Raw genomic sequence first — 21614 nt, 5'->3', positions numbered from 1 at the left:
AAGAAGCGGGGCTGAGGTGGGTAGAAAATAGGAATGAAAATAAATAGAGAGAGAGAGAGAGAGAGAGAGAAAAATATTCGCAAACGTGGAGTATGATCCGTGGTACGTAGTACACGGGGGCGAAGTAAAGGCATGCGCGAATCGCGACTTCCATCCCGTCTCCCTTCCGAAGCTCGGTTGAGTCGAAGAGCCCGCCAACGCCGCACACTCATTCGCCGCCTATTCAAGCGAACGCTTCTGGCCCCGATGAGAATCGTGAAAATTTTTTTATCAAAACACAAACGAGAGGAAAATTAGGATAAATCCGAGGAGATAAATCGCGAGTTTTCAAAGGTGACAACCCCCCGCGGTTCGACGAATCCCGGTGCCCGGATACCCGCTCATCCGCCGTCATGACGAACGAACGGACCACCTCGATTCTGGGACTTTAAAATATCCACCGGTTTTTCCGAGCGCGGCAAAAGAGAAAAAAACAAAAAAAACAAAAACAACAACCCGAACATGACGACGCACGTGTCGATTCGCTCGTCCCACGTCGGATGAAACTCTCGGTTCTTCGAGATACCGGGAGAAAAACCGCGTTAAATTCCACGACGTGAATAAGTGACCGAACGTGGACGTGGTCCGGAACAAATTAGCGGGATAATCCGGGAGTAACTTCTGTAACAGCTGCAGCGATTGGATCAACCGTAAACTTTTAACGTCGTTAGACCAGCGGTCGAACTCGACGCGTAAAACAGGTAGTGGAAAAATCCAGGGAAAAAGGTGGAGGTAATCGTGCTTTTGACCGTGAACAACAATAGCGATGGTAGTAAAAAATTTCCAGGTGATGTACGTCATGAATATGTGCGCGTGAATAACGTTCCGCGAGAAGCTGGAGCTTTTTTCTCGTTCGTTTTCAACTCGTCTCCTCGTTCACGTTACATCGAACAACCGGCGCGAACAAAACTTTTGGCAATTAAAAAGACGTCAGTTCGTCGGTTAAACGATGGCCGGAGACGCGTAACACTCGATAAGCAGAGTGAGGAGGAGGAGAAAAATAAAAAAAAACAGAAGAAGTGGAGAAAGTGAGGAGGGAAAGAAAAGTTGGTAGGAAGGAGGAGAAGATAAGAACGAAGGTTGTAAGAGACTCTAAGTAAGTTGAGGATCGTGGAGAGAGATTGAGGGGCTACAGCTGGCTCCGAACGACTTGTCGACGGTTTTTTATACACGCTCAAAGTTTCGCGCCAATTTTATCCCTGTTTACCGGAAAACTCTCCCGCGGGGTTTTGTTATATACACTCTCTTGAAAAACGTTTCGCCACAGAGTTTTCAAAACGAGGATTGTGTACTTTGCTAATACCCGATGTAAGCGTAACTCGTTAAATGCTTCCCAAAGTTTCGTCACATTTTTTCAAAGTGGGTGTGAGAGCTTGTTCAACGGTAACAACCGTGTTTTTTTAATTCGACCAAGTGCGAATTTAAAAGAGGGAAATAATATGACGACGACAGTGGCGGGATTAGATCGTTGAGGCTCACCACAGAATAAATAAGAAAACTGTCCACCGAACGTCTGTGGGAATATCAAATCTTCGCCATTGAAGTGAAACGGGAGGGAGAGAAAAGAAGAAAAAAAAAAGTAACGAAATCGAATTGAAAGAGAGCGTCGGAGGAGAATAGTGTTGTGGTAATATGGCGGTCTGCACCGAAGGATCACTTTCGAGGATGTTCCTGGGCTCCCTCGTGATTCTGCAAGGGCTTATAGGTGAGTTTGAAGTTTGAATTATTCACTCGAATACGCGACGTAAATACGCCGTACGTATATACATATATATATATATATATGTGGCGGATTTCTGTGTATTCAGTTGCCGGAGTTTGTGCCGTTGAATTGATTAGATTTCAATTAGTTTGTTAGATTTGGATATTTTATACTCCCCCGTCGGTTATACCGCGGCCCGAACCTCCGATTCGAACGCGGATTTCTTCCGACCGATTCTATCTCATCCCGTAACTCCGTCTTCGTACATATTCATGCCTCTAAAACAAGCAAATAAACAACCGCCGGTGGGGCTCCGAGGGCTGAATAATATTCATAAGAAGGAAAAGAATACATAATAGGAAAAATTCCGAGCGATGAGAATCTGGGTTTATTTATTTTACAAGTTTTTCTTTTTTCTCTCTCTCTCTCTCTCTCGCTCTCTCTTTTTTCCCCCATACTTACACCCGCTTTCGATACCAGGATGGCTCGTAATATTCCGTACCCCCAATATTACGGAAGGAAAAAAAAGAAAACGAAGGGGTGTACGAGGTAGGAGTATTGCAGTAAATATTGAACGCGGAATGTTTGTTCGATTGATTTTTCCGCGTGATTTTTTTCCAACGCTGCCTCGCTCACTCCTTGGGGACATATAAATACCTGAACAGGGGCACTTTCGTGTTCTTTCATGCCGGTGGCAAGTTTAATATTTCAAATCATGGTATAAGGGACGCGTGTCCTCCTCGCCTATTCTCTTTGACCTTATTCTATTATAGAGAAAACACACGTATAATAATGTACATCGTAAACTCTTAGGCAATTTCCGTGCGGGTTACTTAAAATTTCATACACAAGGTGGTACGTACGATTTGACGTACACAGGTATATGCATGCACACACGTGGGTACGACGACCTAGTCTGCCAAAAATAGGAACGGCGGTGAGACGATGACTGAATAATTTCGCGAAAATCCGGAACGAATAATTCACGGAAAGTTTTTTTTTTTTTTTCAACTCCGTTGAAATATTTACCGAGCTGTGACGCGCCCCCGAATAAAATAATTTTCAAACCTTAACCTATATAACCCGCACTATTACCGCTGCACCTGCACCGGATATAAATCTCGTAAATAATTTTTACGTAGATCTCGGTCGCTGTTGGCGGCGGTACACTCGTTGCGTCAAATTAGCGTAATCTGAATTTAAACACGCTTCGAGAGAAAAAAAAAAAAAACGGAGAATAAAAAAAACCGAAACGATGAGATGGGGGGAAAAAAAAAGGAGAAAGCAACGCAAAAAATAAATATAAATGACAAGCCAACGAAACAAAATCGGAATAAAAAGAAGGATAAAAGTGAATAGAGTTGGAAAGTCGCCAAGCAGCTCCAGGACACAGACTCGAGGATCCAACTGATTCGCATTTTAAAGTCGCTTCCTTGCCCCTAAATTCGTTATACCGCCTCCACCCCTTCAGCTCTCTTCGGCCTCTTTTCTTCTATACTTTTTTTTTGCTGCCTTTTTCCACGACTCATCCCTCATCGCCTTTATACACTTACCATTCCTACTGCTTTTTATTCACATCTTTTTGCAGTATAAGCTTGCTTATATCCTTTAATTTTCAACCTGACCCAGCTTATCGTTATATCGTTAGATCCCGCAGGACTCTACCTAGGTACATATTTATGTACTCTCTCTCTCTCTCTCGCTCTCTCGCTCTCTGGAAGGGTTATCTACGCGGAGGTAGATGCGAATATACATACGTGCAGAAATATGCTCTCTCCCGCACTCGCTCCACTTTACAATTTAGCACGTTCGTACAGACGTAGGTACAACGTAACTTAAATTATAGGTACACCACCACCTCGTACGATAAGAGCTTCCTGCAATGTTGTTAATACAGCGAGGACGAATAAAATCTGCAGCGAAGTGAAGAGCTTTACAGTAATAACATCCGAAAGCTCTACGAATATATATATGAAAATATTACGTACACTCAGACTCGAGACGTATTCCATTGTACCTGTACGATCGTCATTTTGGAGAACCGGTGAGAAAAAAAAATGGACGATTTTCTCAACGCGTGGAAAAATTCTTTCACACCCTTCGTTCGCGTAATATCGCTCAGCTAAGGCGTACGACGTATGGATTTCAAATTTATTCCAATTTTTTGGAACCGTTGCAAATTTTTTTTTATTTTTTTTTTTTACCCCGTTTCTGCACAACGACTTGCGAAAGGGGGGGTGACAAAGTGAATGGGGGAAAAAAGAAAAAAAGAAGAAACACAGAGAAATGTGTATCGCGCGACTCGGGTAGCCCGTAAGTGGATAGAATGTGTGGAACTTTGTAAGCTGTAGCTCCTCGTGCCTTAATCTACTAGAATATGTCCCGAGCTGTCGCGAATGTTTAAAGACGGGTGCGACCTGGAAAACGCGATATGGTCACGTTTCTTGAAATCGAGTTATTCAGATGAGAATCGTGCGAAGGAGTCGACGCCTCTTGTACATCTCCCTCTCCGCAACCCCCAACCCGACTCTCTTTTCACCTATCGGTTTATACATTCGCGAAACATACGAATTTACGGTACAGCGCGTCGTAGCGACATTCATTTAGTACTCGGATATCTCCACGTGGATCGACACGATAAAAAAAATTGACGAAATATTCCCCATTTTTCATATAGACTAGGACATTCCCCGCGCCCCCCCCCCCCCCCCCCCCCCCCCCACCCCCCGGAAACAATTGCGATAATCGTACACGCGAATCGTTCCGATTATCGGCGCGATACATAAGTATCTCCGCGACTTATGCAATTACGAAGTTCCTCGGGGGCGGGGGCGGGGGCGGTCGATTATTAATTCGGTTAATCGCGGTGTCATCTGTTCGGTATTTCTTCGCTTCGCAAAAGTTGGGGACGGCAATAAGAGAGCCCGTAATAAGCTGTTGCCCCCGTTCGCCGTTCGCCGTTCGCCGGTTTTAAAAGAGGGCGGGGGTAAAAACACAATAACATTATTCATCCGCGTAAGTTGTTCGGGCACTTTATGCCTTTAAACTCTCCTCGAAATGGGAAACAATTTGTCAACCATTTGACATTCCTACCGTTCACTTGTTTCCGTACGTTATGTGTATACATATATACCTATGTATAGATACACGCACAAAATGTACAACGGCTCACCCCCGGCAAGTCACTTTCAAACGAAATGCCTCATTTTATAATGGATTGCCGCGCGGCGGGATAAAAATGAAAAGAAAAATAAATGATATTTTGATTAATCATTTTTTTTTCTTTTTTTTTTTTTTGTTCTCAATTCTACCATTCCTTTTCAACCAATTTCTCTAATACCGTCAATTCGTCATCGCGTATATTACTGCATCCGAATCGGAACTAGAAACTTATTGTAGAAGAAATTGAACAAGTGCGTTTTATCGAGTCGATGAAAGGGCGGATTTTCCGTTTGTGGAAAAAGGTCAATTTAATGTACACCGCGTATATCGATGATCCTGTGAGCATTTGTTTTCTATACTTGGTTGGATGAGACTGGTCATTGTTTCAACGATTTGTAGATTCCATTGAACTTTCAGCTTTGTTCAAATTACGGGGTTGTGGTTGACGCAGAGCTCTCATATGATCCGAATATATATATATATATATACACGTGTGGAATAATGCTCGGGTGTAGTATAACACATAGTAATGGAACAAAGTGAACAGAGAAGCTATATTGATAACCCAGAGCGTTATTGTTTCAACTTTTGCAATACATTACGCAGTTATTGTTTTCTAACGGTGAACCGGGGTGTATAGGTATAGTTTGCGGCTTAACGATGCTCCTTGCTCCACCCCCCCCCCCCCCCCCCTCGCTCCTCGCTCGTATAGTGCTTCTCGTACGGGTGGACTTAATAATTACCACGACTAAATTTTCAATTGAAACACCGCCGCTGACACACGCCGTATACGTACAATCCCTCGTTTTGTTGAACACACATTCATCTACCCGATGCGTTTAACACCTTTACTAATTACCATACCCCCGGCCAAACTCTTGAGCGACCCAAGTATAAACCCGTTAAGAATTATGGACCACATTTAATCAAAGCGTACAAAGAATTCGTTTCTTCATTTTTCTCGTCTTCCAATTTATCGAACGCCGATGAGGACTCGGTTTAATTGAAGGACGCGTAGCTGATCCGGTTCACGTCGAGGAGACATTTTTTTTTTTCAGAATCCGAGTCAATTTGCGTTATTCGGTTGACATTTCACTCGTTTTGTGAATCGCAAATATAAGAAGAGTCGGTTGACTACCGCGCGTCACGTTGGTTGCCAATCAATTTGATAGAATTTTAGTGCGTCCCCGTCAACCGAACGGAAACGTATCAACTGCACACCACTTCGACGTTGTTCCATGTTTGCTTTTGTACATCGGATCGGCCCACTCCGACCACCGTTATATTAGATTTAAACAAAGGAGTGGTCTTCCGATTGTTTCGTTATTATCGCATTAAGCCGTACGCGTCGTATGGAACACCTGACACCGTGTGGAACTTATCGTGTCACGACAAAACTTCATTCATGCAAAATTGAAACGTAGCAGGTAATATCGTCGGCTTATAACGTAGTCCACGTATAATATAATCTTCACCCGATATAATGAAAGGGAAACACTTTAATTTCATCAGATGAATCCGCGGACATTGATTGGAGGTATATTTACTCATCCGAGATAACCGATCTTCGTGTACCCGAGCATTGAACGAAGATCGGTCCGGATTCTCTTTGTGAATTTTGGGTACAGGTGTGGGGTAATCGCGTTACGATATTCTCAGAGATGGATGAACGCCCTGTGACCGAAGATATTTTCCGCGCCCTTATCTACGCCGTATTCGCGCAAGATTTCGGTGTGCAGAGATATGACGTTAGGAATAATCGTATGCCCATTGAATTTAATCTGGCTTTAAGAAAGAACGAAAGATAAAATGAACAGATGCGATGAAGAGATGGGAGCATTTTTTTTGCTGAAAGAAAAAACTTACGTTACAAAATGATACTTTCAAATGAGAAGAACGTTCTTTTCGACGTTTCCAAAGAAAGCCGGTGTTCTGAGAGGGCTTTTTTTCTTTCACTTGATATTTTTATTCCCAGAGATACCTCTCTCTTACCCCCATCCGGCAAAGAAGCGAAGTTCAAGTATAATGTTTTGATACTCTGGTTAATTCAGGCCATCGCGCGTTCGTTTCCACGGTGAAGATTAGGTCTTCACGGAACGCCGTATGAAAGCTTTGATCCGCGAATTGGTTATTCCCTCTTCGCCCCTCCGTCCGCTTCTGTTTTTCGATTTCAACCATCTGCAAAAGACATCTTATCTTACAACCATCGCCAGCCAGCTTACAAAAGCTCTATTACCAACGTACGCCGCACTGGCTAATTTTTTCCACCGTATCCGATTCTTTAATCATCTTATTTTATTCGTTGCAAAAAAAAAACGAAGAAAAAAAATTCTCCTCCCAAATAAATATAATACCTTTCAACGAATCTCTTTAATTACGAGTGTGAGAACGTTGAGGTATAACGAGATGAAAAAAACTCTCGAGAATCGTCTGCCGTGCGGCTGTTAGCGAGTTAAAAACAAAAATCGAGAAGAGAAAAAAAAAAATAAATAAATTACAAAGGCAAATTGATATCGCGAAATAAGAATTCGTAACGATCGCGATGCTAATTCCTTCCCACCGACGAACCGTTCGCCCCGTTTTCTCAAATTTTCTAGATAATTTTTTCGTTTCTTTCACCGTTCAATGTATATAAAGTACCTCATTTTCTGTACACGTCGTTAATCGATGAGACGGTATTCTGATGGTAGAAAATCAACAGGTTGTTCCTTTTTTTTTTTTCCATTGTATCGGTCGAATAGATTTTTAAAGTCGCGCAAGGTTCGAATACTTAAATTCAATGAAAAATTTTTGTCGATATACGCTGAGCCGTTTTTTATTTTTCCAATTTTTTCCTCAGCTCGTAAAAGGATGATTCGATACAGATATCGTCCTCAAGCTGTACACGCGTAAGTCGGTGTTATATCATGTTACTGTAAATTTTATACATCGGGATTGGCTGGGTATAATTTTTCACCGCACGATAGATAAAACCCCAAAGTTTTAAAAAACCACCGCACTTATACTCGCTCTATACGTCCCACAGCACGGAACGGCAGCTATATGACTTACTTCCGATATAGGTACTGAACTTCCGCCCCCTCTTCCCCTCCGCTACCGGCAGCAGCGTCGCCGCCGCGCCGCAACCCGCGCTTTACCCCAGACGCGACACCGCGTATTACCAACTTGAGCCACTTTGCTCTTCCCTTGGGGCATTTGCTAGCCTACTTTAACTTAACTTTGGATTAAGAGTTGAGGCAGCCATCCCGCAGATATCCGAGTGAATTATGATAATAACTCTCTCGACTTATCCCTTATATGCGTTATGTAAAATAATATAAAACCGCGATGAGATATAAAATATAAGAATATTTATAAGCGATACGTAAAATCGCTTGGTGCAAGATTTCATTTCGAAAGTAGAAAAAAAAAAAAAAAAAAAAAAAATTGTGGAAAAGTAGATCGATGTCACATTAGCGGTGCAGCGCTACGTGGAATAAAAAGAGTTCGAGCGAGCTTTCGAAGGGGATGGTGTGAAAATTATTTATCACAAATTTTCGACGAACTCTCTTTTCTTTTCTTTTCAAAACTTCGCACACTCGTTCGAAAAATCCGTACCATTTCTGGTATCTCCGCGCGGTTCATCCCCTAATTTTTGACTCACTTCCACAACGCGTGCGGCTCCCGCGGTTCGGCCGCTGGATATCTCATTGATTTATGTTCTATGCCGCCGCGGAGAGTACATTAAACGCAGGCCTGCAAAAAAAAAAAAAAGAAGAAAAAAAGCCAACGCAGAAATAAAAAAAAATAAACACAAAGCGTATAATAGGTAGGACAAAAAAGCGAGCGTCATTCGATACACACGCGGACGGGAGAAAATTCCACCCCCTGTGTATTTTATTTATTATGTACATTATATTATGTATAGAAATATCTGCGTCTCGGTGGACGGAGCATCTTTCTACGCATTTATCTATAACGATACCTTCTATCTAAACGAGGACAAACGAACGAACGAATATTCCGTCTTTTTCATTGAGATTTTTGAAATTTCATCTCTTCAGCGTCGTTCGAATGTGATGAAATACCACGTAATTACCTGCGGGGTAAATTTTTAAAACGTATAAATCGACGCGCTTTATCCAATTAAACATTTTACTCGCCGATGATACTTTTTCACAACTCGTTATAGTTTAATATACTCTTTGTCTTGCGCATAAATAACACGTACCCGACACACACACACACACACGTACGTATTTATATCTAACGAACAAACGAACAGAGCCGCGGTCTTGTATCTCCCTCAAGTATATTCATTGCCGTCTCTCTAAACAGCGTGTAAAAAATGAAACGAACGGCGAGAAAAGGGAAAAAAAAGCAAAAAAAAATTAAATAGAGTAAAATAAAATGACTTGTGTAAAACCGTTGCGGCAAATGGGGTGGCTGCAAGCTGTTAACGATAACTCAGGTTAGCTGAGTCGTCGCGTCTCGCCCGCGTGGTCTGGTCCTTCCTCATCGTTCTGTACTTATCGTCTCATCCGTGTCTGTGTCTGTGGGTATAGGTGTGTGGAATATTTATAATATTTCGTGGACCTTTTCCGCACGGTTGTAAAAAATTGGCGGTGGTAGACGTCACCCCGCGTCTTACACATAAAAAGTTATACGCGTGTATGTAATACAACGTATACCGCTCAGTCTTATTATGTCGTGTACACCGAGGAGAAATTATTACACGGTTTGGAAGATAAATTATTTTATATTTTTCATTTTTTTTTTCTCATTTTTGGGAGGGATTCCGTACCCTCGACTATAGTAGAGAGACTGATGCAAATTAAGGAGTATGTAATGAGGTTGGAAAATGCAAGTTGACAAGTGCGTATTTTATTTTATTTTATTTTGTCTTGTTTTATTTTATCAAGGTTCAAAACCTGCACGTAATGAGCTCGTTGTAGCGGTTTAGTTCCCAATTTTCAAATGCCTGCGGCTAATAATTATTTTCGAAGTATTACAGAGCAAAAATGAGAGGGAGAGAGAGAGAGAGAGAGAGAGTATGAAAAGGAAAATACAGACCGACGAGTTTCGGGGTTGATTAATTAGCCGAATTAAAATAAACTCGTGGAATTAAATGGGACGATTTTTTGTATCGTACCTACTAGAGCGGAGGTTCTCCAAAAATTAGAAGCAAAATACTGCTGTCAGAAGAAGCGTTGATATAAAACTGTGAAAAAAAAAAAAAACAATCTCGAAAATTGTTAACCTTTTATTCTCTCTGTTTTTTTTCATCCACAAATGTGCCGCGGGATTGGCCTTGAATGTGTACGCAAGGGTATGACGGTAATCGGGATGCAAAGGACCTACGTGTACGCGGTCCGCTCCGAACCCCTCATTTCGGAAACAAAGGACACTCCGACGGTATCGAACATTATCGATCGGGGTCCTCAATTTCGGTTCAAATTGCCAATCGGCGCAATGTATATTATTCGTATGAACATCATGCACAGCCGTCGGAGGGGAAGGTAGAAAATATGAACTATTATATTTTCAATAACTATATACTTCAGTTTACAGTAGGCGCATAAAGAAAAAAAACTGTCATCGCAATTGACCTCGTTTAGAAATTTTGCATAGTGTAATAGCTACTCTCCAATTATCATTACCAAGTAGATCATATATGTGGGGTAAAAACTACGAATGGCGTAACATGCAGATCGTAGGGATACAAATCGACGTTTTATTGCACGTTATTATCACGATTTCTCCTCGATTTACATCCGTATTCTCTTTCCTCGCGAACGTGTTTCGTCGCTTCCACGTTTACGTGCTGACAAAGTGAAAAATCCTCCCGAAGAATTATTACCCCGATGGATTGACGTAGATGCTCGTCTCCCGATAAGGGCGGGAAGCGGATGAAGAATTTAAGCAGCGCCTCGTCCCCGTCAGGGGTGCCCCAAGCTGCGGCCCTTCGAACAAAAAAGAGAACTAAATAAATAAAGAGCAAGAAAAAAAGAAATAAAAAAATAACTCGAATCGGTGTCAGAATCTGGGGGATTTTCTTTCGGCTGACGAAGGGCAAATTGCTGCAAGAGGGAGAAAATAACTCCGTTGTAACCAACGCGCGGCTATTATCGTTACCGAAGGGTGTTGAATTTTTCCTTAAAAAAAAAATCCACTCGTTCATTTTTTCTGACCTCTGCACGTCTTCTTCACTCGACTATATCGTGTAGACGCATCGAACGAAAGTTGTTCAAAAGTTGGACATTTTTACGTATGTATTACGTATGGGATATGCGGGCTTTCTACCTTGAACGACTTTCGCCGAGGTGACAGAAGCTTTTAGCACTAAATTGAATTGGATCGAGAACGAGTAGTTTACGCCGACGGTGAGCTCGTAGTATACGTACTGCACGGATACTTTTTGCGAATCGTCGGGGTCTCGACCTCGGTTAGTTTATCCTCCGGAATCTCGTTCTCTTTATTTCCACTTTTTTGAAACCACCTACTTCCGTCATACTGGCGGGCGAGTGTTTCGTTCGAAGAGAGGTAAACCGCGGTATTATTTATTCGTATCAAAGATTTGAAGGGAATTCCGTAGATACGGAAAATATTATACCACCTCGTCGCAGAACTTCCGCGTTCTATACCGTGGGATACGCGATACGCCGTTGTCAGTCGCTGTTACAAAGGAAGAGAAGATCCTCCCGCAGAATGTCAGAAAGCGAGGATCCACCGAGTGGTTGTAATTTAACAATGCGCATAAACGTACACATCTGCGAATAAACATACTTTGAGTTCCTTCCGTGTACAACGCGGCGCACCGGGTTTATGTACCGCACGTATATATAATATGTACGTACAACGTACGTACGTATGTACCCCGGATAGATAATCCGTAAGGAGTGTCCGCGCGACGCGGTATACAAGCCTCAAATTCAATCATTCTAGACAGCGGAATTCGAGGCCGATAATTCTACCGCGTGCACGTGCGCCACGTTCCAAAGCTGCGGAAGCTAAGGGGGGGATTTTGGAATTATTGTTGTTGAGGAAACCCGGGGAGTTAGTCGAGGAGATTGCCATTCGCGGATTGCACCATTTCAACGACCGACGAGGGATCATTGCGGGAATCACATTATTAATTATTGCACACCAATATCCGCAGCCCTCTAATTGTCCCTCCGTGTCTGCTCGCGTTCCATTCGCGTGCTTTCGATCGAACCGCCTCGCCACGGATGCGCAAGACGAGTCGAACTTCTACCTAATTGAAAAGAAAAAAAAAAAAAAAATAGAAAAACCGCTCTAATAAATTCAGTCCGCGTTCTTTTTTTCGTTTTTTTCTTTTTCTCTTTTTTTACAAACACGTGCGTCACGCGTCAGACAAATGATGACCCGTAGATTGTGTCCATTTGCGCAAGCCCGCGGTGTACGGCTGTGACGTACACGAACTGCATAGAGCGTTGCGTTTCATTATCCGTTAAGCTTCGATAAATTATTCAAAAACTTTTAGCTCTGTGTAATGACGGGATACAGACGACGATGAGGTGGTACCTCGTTAAGTTTCCCCGAACCGCCGGCATTTACGCTACCGGGTAAACCGATTACCGGTTATTAGTTGGAATTGAAAGTTGAATTTTTAAAGATCTGCGAAACTTTCGTACCGCCCCCGCTCATACTCCGCGAAAACACGAACACGTCTCTTCGTTTTTTCTAAATTAATATTTCAAAAAAAGTTTCTCCTCGTTGCACGGGTTATAACGCACACTCGTGTACATCCATCGCTTCTGCAACTAATACATTGGAAAAAAGTTTGGCGATTTAGTTTTCATTATTGAACACCGATTCTTTCAAACTACCCGCATATCCTAGATATTTCCGACCGCGGCGAAGTTCGTTTCTATATATTTATTGTTAGTTGCCGGAATTCGTTGTCCAAGCCCCGATCGGATCTACGTTGGATACTATAACCATATACGATGTGCGATCGCAGCAGCCTATAACGCGTCAACGATAAACCTCGACCATGTTGTACGTCGTATATGCAGGCCTCATATGCTTCTACGCGTATTCACTTGAATATTAAAGTGAACCGGGCGTTGGAAAATATCTCCTGGCATGCGAGATAACAATTATGCGTCAATTGCATTAAGTGCCACCAGCGTCGGTCACGTGACCGAACTATTAAATCCTCTTCCCTCCCCCTCCCCCTCCCCCTGCCCCGTCCTTGCATCATCCTTTATCCTATTTCTCTCTATCCTCCGTCGAATGGGTCGCGCGCGCCAGTCGAACCCACCGCATTTCTCGCCTCAAAACGGACGTCGCATTGTCACACGTATAATCCCCTCGCTCTATCCAAAATCACCATTTTCACCGACCCCCGCACCTCTGTATATAGGTATATATATATACGCCTACTCCGTCTCCCTGACACACGCGTACGTTCAACGACGATATTTATACACGGCGGTTTCGCGTTCATTTCGATGAAACCTAATCAAATAATATGTAATAACGGGATGTTGACGCGGCCAGGTTTGCCGGTACGCGTCACTATTATATCTCCGAAATTCAGAAATCTAGCCGCACGCTCTGCCAGTCCCTGATTATATAACGCCGCGTCCATTATATCCGCGACTTCTCTACCTCCGAACGTCACGGGCGACGGATACGCGGACGGGGATCTGATCGGAAAATCCCGTCAATAGGTCAGTCCGATGAATCGAATGCGTCGCCACGCGTTCGTTCGGCGTTATGACGGTGCAGGATTGATTCGTGGCGATGCAGTTTTAGATTCCGCGGTAACTCAAAGGGCGCAAATATCGCGCACGGTGAATAAAGTGGCGATAATACAGCGGGTGATGCGTGTGCGACGACGAACGGAGAGCGCGTTGATCCGAACGTCGATGGAACTCGTTAATTAATTGATTGCGCGATAACAACGCGGAAACACAACGTGTGGACGGGGGAGGGGGGGGGGGGGGGGGGGACGCAGGTAGCGTTCCGTTTAGAGAACGGTCCGAACATTGATTATAACCTTCTACGTTTACGAGAAACAAACATGCGGGTAGCGCGGGCAAACAAAACGAGCATCGCGCACCGGCTATCGGTATAATTTTCAAATTCGCGTTCATACCTACGGTTCGCTACCCCCGTTTCACCCCCGTATCTCCACCGCCGCCGCCGCCGCCGCCGCCGCCCACTACTCCTCTGTACCTCGGTAAAATAAACACTTTATAATCATATCAAATCAACATCAACGACCTGTGTATATACCGCAATCCCCGACGCAATCGGAGTGAATATAGTATAGTATATCGCCGCTTGGATAAATAATATATACGCGACGCATTCGTCATAATCGCGTATACCTACACGTTGCACCGTCGGTTGTACGCGCGATAAAATAAAATAAACAACGGCGATGTAAGGTAAATGACGATATCCACGCATTTGCTATTATTGAAATTGGCTGATTTGAAATTTCGAAAAAAAGTTGCTTGATTAATCGATGTTTTTTCTCTTGTCTCGCGGAATACGCGCGACGTGTATATGATATGGAGAAAAAGTGACGCGAAACGAATGGGAGTTGGTGAGATAATATTTCGTGGAACGAGGAGGTGTTCGACTGTAGGTTCGTATAGTGACCCGCGTACTTCGGGACCTTTTGTGCCCTAAAAAATTTTCCCAACTTCCCGTCCTCTCGAAGCTACACATACGGAAACCCGGGTACGGGATCTGATTTCAATGAACGCGTAGACGCACGATTCGCGTGCATCGTAATCAAACCGAAATTATGATCGTTGAAAAAAGAAAAAAAAAAAAAAAATTTCGTTTTCCAAATACCGAAATATGTCGGTCCGATCCGCGGGCGGACGATATACATATATACGCGATTCGGCTTACGATAGGTACGATCGTTTCGTTAGCGCGCAGCACGTGCTGGAGGGAATAAATCCGGGGCGAGTAAAACAGAGCTTTCGCGGTTGTCATCGGCAGGCGGACTCGCCCAACTCGTGAACGCCGTATACATACGCGGTAAATACTATCGCAAAAACTATCGGCGACGTTCATCCGCCGCCCCTGAATAAAACCCCCTCCGGACCGCAACGAGGATCGCGTTATTCCGGCGAACGTGGTACGATGCGAGCAGTCCGCCGTCTCCTCGTTCAGTCCCGTACAAGGACACGATATATCCTTTTTTGCCGAAGATTTTCCCAAAATTGTTCGGCTCTCCGTTCATCGCCGCGCGGGGGGCTACGAGGGCCGGTAAAAAATTTCACCCCAACGGAGCGGGGCGCGTCGGGGGTTTCGAGGTGTTCGAAATAACAAACTATTCCGATTCCTAAACTGACCGCAAAACCGCGTTACGTAGAACCAACCGTCCGAACCACGCGCTAATGTCCGGGCAGGTCTGGCCCGCTGGAGGCGCCGCGTGTGCGAAACCAACCGCGTTAATGGTATAAATACGCGCTGATGTTTCGGAGTTCCGCACCCTCGACGGGAGGCCCCCGTCCCGTCCCGCCCCGCCCCGCCCCGCCCTTCCCTCCTTCTCTCTGTGAAACTCGCGAACCTTCGGCCCTTCGTCCTTCCCATCAAGTAGCTTTGATCGCTGACCCCAGGAGCCGCAGATTCTGCTCCGCCATGTTTACGACTGGCCTACAAAGTAAAGTTGGCTCTCGGTGGTATTTCATCGTTTTGCCCGCCAGCCAATCGAACGGGGGAAACCTCTGCATTTCCAGCCGAGCTTTTTGCAATCTTCATTCCTCACACCCCCCTCCCCGGCGCGAGTTATTGGTAACGGTGCACCGCGGGGAGTTGCAGGGTAAAAGGAAGAAAACGTAAGGCGCGGAAACGACGCGGAGGGACGCCCGGTGCATACGGCATCGTCACTTTACTCCTCAGCCGCGATCGTTCGGCCGCCCCTCCTGGCAAGAGATTGCACCGCAGCGTGCAACCGACCGAGCCAATTGGGTCGTTCGTAATTTCATAAACAAACAATACCATCCGGGCGGAGAAAAGGGGATGAAAAAAATTTCACGAGAAAAACCTACGGAGGAAGGGAGGAAAGAGAGGGGGGCGAGGGCGGAATATCGCGAACGAAAGAAAATTGGCCCGAGAAAATAGCGGAGAGAATTTTTCTGCCCTCGAGGCCCTAACCCGGACTTCGAGTCCCGTATCGTATCTGTACGTGTATAGGTGTACGTACGTACGTACGGATACAGGGAAAGACTGCAGTGCCGTATTTACTCGTTAAAACTGAGTGAGTTTTTTTTTTTTCCCTCCGCGCTTTCGTCGGACGCAATCTAAGGAAGAGAGAGAATTTCGCTGACCAATTAAATGAAGGAGAGATGGAAAAAGTGGGAGACACGTAGAGGTTGCGAGAAAATTGAGAAGAAGGGGGGAAAATCGAGCCCCTTGTTTCTAATCGCGTGAGAGGGTTATTTTGCGAATGAACATCGAGCACCTAATCCTCTTAAGCTTACGACGAGAAGGGTGTGCAATAATTAGACGAAGATGTACCATCGGCCAGACACGACTAATGATCGTCGATTTTGATGATTATGAATTTATCGCTTCTCGAGTATAATTGAGTAAACAGCTCGGAAGCTAATATCCTCTTCTACGACCCTCTTCGACGATACGACCTCGAAAGTAGTCACCTACCTAGATATACTTTGAGCGTTTCGAAACGCGAATGAAAAGCTTTCCAGAGGTTACGTGATACGATCGACGTCGTTTATCGGGAAGACGTCGAGGCGAAATACACACGAGTGAAAGGATATGGACAGACGAATTGGGAAGATTTCGGCTGCGCGGTGTAAATTTTTGATAAAGTTGTTAGAGACCTTGTAGGTATAACGATCGTTGAATAAAACAAACAGTCGGATACACGCGCGTAACGAACGACCGGTGTTCCGATTCGATCGAACATTTTCGAAGTAAATGGTACTGCGGGTCGGGGTGAATTTTGGCCGATGAAAATTAATGCGAAACTCGCGATTCCGTTTAGTTCGAACAATTAAAGTTTGTTCCTCGACGTTCATGGGGAGTAACGTGTAGTAAATGCGCGCCTACGTACGTACGTACCACGTAGTCTACGTAGTCTACCTACGTGGTACTACGGAGAAATTGAAAATCAAATTAGGCTCTTCTCCCCTATACCTACCTACGCGTGCACGTGTTATACCTGATACGCGCATAGGTATACACGTGTCGCGTGGTAAGAGTAACCAAGGCAGCGGAGAACACGGCGAACGATGAACGGTATATCGTATCATCTTTCGGTTGTTATTATCAACGTACGTACGATAAACAACCTGGAACTACTCAACTTTCCCATTACGGGGGGACAAAAATAATTTCCACCCACAAATATAATACCGTAGACTCGTGTTATATCGCTACGAAAGTTTTCTCGATTACGTCTCACCTAATTAACCAATTTACTTGAATTATATTATTAGTCACTGCCCACGCGAACGGAGAGCACGATGAATTCTGCTTCGTCCTTCGAAATTCAACGGAATACAAAATTATGTACCTTCGGAATTCGGGCTCGATTTTTTCGAGGACACGCCCTTCGGGAAAAGATCAGCTCAGGAGGACCGGGATACAGGGGGATTATACGGCCTGCGGGAAATGAATGAAATTCATTTAGGATATATAATCAATATTATTTGCGGGGTTGACTGCAGCAGCGGGATAATAAGTAGCGGCTCGGTCGGACCTTTGGATAAGAAATTTCTGTCACGTATAGGTGTAAGGGAATGCGTGGATACCGAGGAGAAGGAGTGGAATATTTTATTTACAGAGGTGGAATAGTTACTTAGGTGTAGACTTGCAGCTGTGCCGCGGGTACACCGTTTATACCGCCGGGGCGAGTACGTGTGCTACATACGTGTGTACGACTTACGTACCCACACGATGCCCACCTCTATCTCCGCTCATCTGATCCGATATTTATTTACTGGTAAGTAAATCGTCCAAGTTTGTCGATAAAGTGAGCCCTTTCCCCGATACGTGTGTAGAGAGACCACCGACGCCCGTCACGGGTTTCCTCGCCGGGGTGAAATCCCCACCGTGAATCTCTCGAGGTTCGATTATCCGGGAAGAGGTTCCGGTTTCCGGAAGTCACGACGCTTAGGTATATATATATACAGATTCGACGATCGTCCTATTTTATTTTTGTCAAAAAATTCAGTAGGACCAGCTATCGCTCAGCGGCCAGAGATAATATCGAGCGGGCTTTTGTACGCGTGTGTATCGGGGCCAAGTTCGACGTTCCAAGTCGTAATTCAACTCGTGACTGGAAAAATTATTCCAATCGGGAAGGTCGACGCACGGCGGGGAGATAGGAAGTAGCTCTGATCCGCGGAGCGAAGAGTCGGTTTCGCCTCGTCTTCTCCGCTGCGAAAATTTGTGACTCCGGACGTGTTCGCGTTGTCTAAGGAGTGGCGGGAGTCGGTGCGCTAGCCCGCGGGCGGCATCCGTTCTCCGAAATCTCGCGTCTGGGAGAAGAAGAGGGCGCGAGAGGAGGCGGCACGGGTGGATGGATATCCGGGGCCTGAACCGGGCCGGGTTACGTGGTCTCGCAGGGTGAGCGAAGAGGGGGAGGATTTTTGGCCGGGAGACCTTGAAACCCCCCGCGCCACGGACGGATCACCTTCCGAACTGGTTCCCCGACATTTCCGCTCAAGCAGTTTACAAGAATTTTCCGTTTGGCGAGGCAGCGCACGCACCGATACCGCGCTGTGCTGCTCCTCCTCCCCTACTCCGGGCTTCTTGGATTTTCTGGAAACGGCAGAAGCCAACGTCTTCTGTACCGCCGCTCGCGGCTCATACTTCCTCGATAAGTTCACCGAGCTGTGAAGTGAATTCTCGAAATCCTAGGAATGTTATTTCGGGCCAAAAGAGCCGCCGCCCGCACCGACGTACCCGTCTGCCAGATCCTCTTCTCTCGGTGACGTTCCGTCCGCCGCTTCCTCCGTTCGATCTCGGCAGCCGTGCGCGCTCGTACCACTCCGATACTACATTTCTCGCGAAACCCCCGCGACGCAACGCGCTCCTCTACTCCTTCGTCGAATGTCGTTCGTCGCTTTCGGAGGTCAATCGACATACGACGCACGTACCGCACCCCTGAGAGATGAGAAGAGAGTCGAAAAATTAGGTAGATCGCGAACGCCGAACGAACTCCGCACTTCGCGGGAACTCTCTCTGCGGACTCGAGCGAAAACTTTACGCCGACATCCTCACGCACTCAGTTTCCAGACGCGTGTTAGACGTATTTTTCAACATCACCGGAATCTAGCATCCGCGGAACAAAAAGACTACGCGATCGCTGTTTCCGCGTTACCCCGGTTGCACTTAGAGTCCGAAACTGCACTTCGATTGTCGAGAGCTTTCGAGTGATTTTCGCGAGTCCTCGAAACGCTTTCGTCTCGTTGAAATAAGTTTCCGATAAATTTCTCCCCCCCCCCTCCCCCGTTTGTTATAGCGACGCGTTAGTCGGGAGGTCTAGAGTTTTTGAAAAATCCTCCGTAGGGGTATAAATAAGTTGGAAGTTTATTTTTCCTTCGCACGTTATTCGGGGTGGTCCAAAACTTTTCGATACTTTTTCAGCTATCCAAACAGTCGGCTTTCTCTGTCTTCTTTTATTCAACGTTCTTTGTTCTCTATTAGCATTAGAAACGGCTCATTTTAACCCCGCCGCGTTCCATTTCCGCAACGGGGTTCGCGCGTCACGTGCTTCCGCATCTCGGGAACCGACGGTGAGGTTGGTTCGTTTCGAGTAAACTTAGAATCGCTGTACGGGCGCTCTGAATATTTAAGCTAGTCTTTTCTCATCATCGCGCGTCACTTCCTGCGATCATATATTTTCCCCTTTTAGCTGCGGCCATTTTTCTTTCCGCCTCCATCTTCCTCCATCTTCCCCCGTTTTACTCGCTCCTTGTAGTCGAGATTTCCGTTAGAACGGTTAATTAAAAACTAAATAAGCCGATAGCGATCGAACCTCGTCGCAACTTTGTGAAAACTAAAAAATGATAAAAGTATACCTCGTGTGGCTTAAAAAGGTTTGAGAAAGGAAATTTCGCCGCGAAACAATCGACCAAGGGTAGGTACCTACTAGGGTGGGTTGAGAAATTTTTTTTTTTTAATTTTTTCAGCATTGGGGCAGAATTTGTACCTTTTAAATACAGAAACTTTTTCAAATGTGAAAAACATTGTTTACTTGATATTTTGAGGTAGCGCACGCGTTTTTTGAATGAATAATTGATCAAGTAGGGTACTTCCAATGAAAAAAAAATTTCCACCTTATGATTACTCGATCGATTGCATGAGTAGATGATTTTGGCTTTCGGATTTGGATTCCTGAGCTGATTATATGTAAGATCACTCTTGAAGAACCAGAAGAAAATACGATTTTTAAGCCAAAAAGTAAACATTTTTTTTAATCGTGTTTCATACGACATTCTTATGGATTTTGACCTCAGGAATCCGAATCTGGGAGAAAAATTGATCTATCTCTAAAATTGACCGAGTTATCGCCAGTTTTCAGCTTTTTGGGGTCAAAAATAAAAAATTTATTTTTTATTCTATATTAATGTAATTTGGGCTCAGGAATCCGAATCCGGAAGAAAAATTTACCTATCTGCAAAAATGACCGAGTTATCCCCATTTTTTCGCTTTTTTTTGCATAAATTTGAGGATATCTCGAAGGGAAAAAATCGTAGCTCAATTTGGACGACGGATTCGTGTTCCTGAGGTCGAAATACGTAAGAAAAGTGCCATACGATCAATTTTAAAAAATAAAAATTTTTAGCCAAAATTTGAGATTTTTCCAAGGGGTACCCCTTACGATTTTTTCAAATTTTGGCCAAAAATTTTTATTTTTAAAAATTGATCGTATGGCACTTTTCTTATGTGTTTTGACCTCAGGAACACGAATCCGTTGTCCAAATTGAGCTACGATTTTTTCCCTTCGAGATATCCTCAAATTTATGCAAAAAAAAGCGAAAAAATGGGGATAACTCGGTCATTTTTGCAGATAGGTAAATTTTTCTTCCGGATTCGGATTCCTGAGCCCAAATTACATTAATATAGAATAAAAAATAAATTTTTTATTTTTGACCCCAAAAAGCTGAAAATTGGCGATAACTCGGTCAATTTTAGAGATAGATCAATTTTTCTCCCAGATTCGGATTCCTGAGGTCAAAATACGTCAGAAAAGCATATTAAACCCAATTGAAACAATGATTAATTTTTTGCTCAAAAATAGAATTTTTATTCTGGTTTTTCAAGAGTGATCTCACATATAATCAGCTCAGGAATCCAAATCTGGAAGCCCAAATCAATCTACTCATGCAATCGATTAAGTCATCATTAGGTGGAAAAAATGTTTGCTTGATATTTTGAGGTAGCCCACTCGTTTTTCGAATAAATAATTAATCAAGCGGGGTACTTCCAGCAAAAAAATTTTTTTCAACCCACCCTAGTACCTAAATAAAATCATTTTTCTGCCGTCGCCCCGGCAGATCCCGCGGATTTTCATTTCGTGTAACCGCACGCGAATTACGTGACCTCCTCGCGATTCGAAAACCTATAAATAAAACAGCGCGATTTGTGTCGAACACCCCATGTGTCGGCGTAGTCCACCGCGGCTGCAGTTAATTCACAGCTACGGATTTTGACAACTGGCTGTTTGCCGTTTGAAACACGACGTGGCGTGCATCGGTATCAT

At 44.4% G+C, this 21614-nt stretch overlaps 1 protein-coding gene across 2 annotated transcripts in view; it reads left to right on the top strand.

Annotated features, from left to right (window-relative positions):
- The first annotated feature begins 209 nt into the window (after positions 1–209).
- The window catches only part of LOC105691699 (hemicentin-1), a 182544-nt gene continuing 161139 nt past the window's right edge, over positions 210–21614 (top strand). For both annotated transcript variants that reach the window (XM_020855658.2, XM_020855657.2), the window contains exon 1: positions 210–1744. In XM_020855658.2, the coding sequence (XP_020711317.2) occupies positions 1672–1744 (73 nt within the window). In that variant the 5' untranslated portion in view covers positions 210–1671. The remainder of the gene's footprint in view (positions 1745–21614) is intronic.

Source organism: Athalia rosae, chromosome 2 (assembly GCF_917208135.1).
Source record: "Athalia rosae chromosome 2, iyAthRosa1.1, whole genome shotgun sequence".
NCBI classification, from domain to species: Eukaryota; Metazoa; Arthropoda; class Insecta; order Hymenoptera; family Athaliidae; genus Athalia; species Athalia rosae.
The sequence above is the reverse complement of the archived record's forward strand: the minus strand, read 5'-3'. Positions and strand labels throughout refer to the sequence as shown.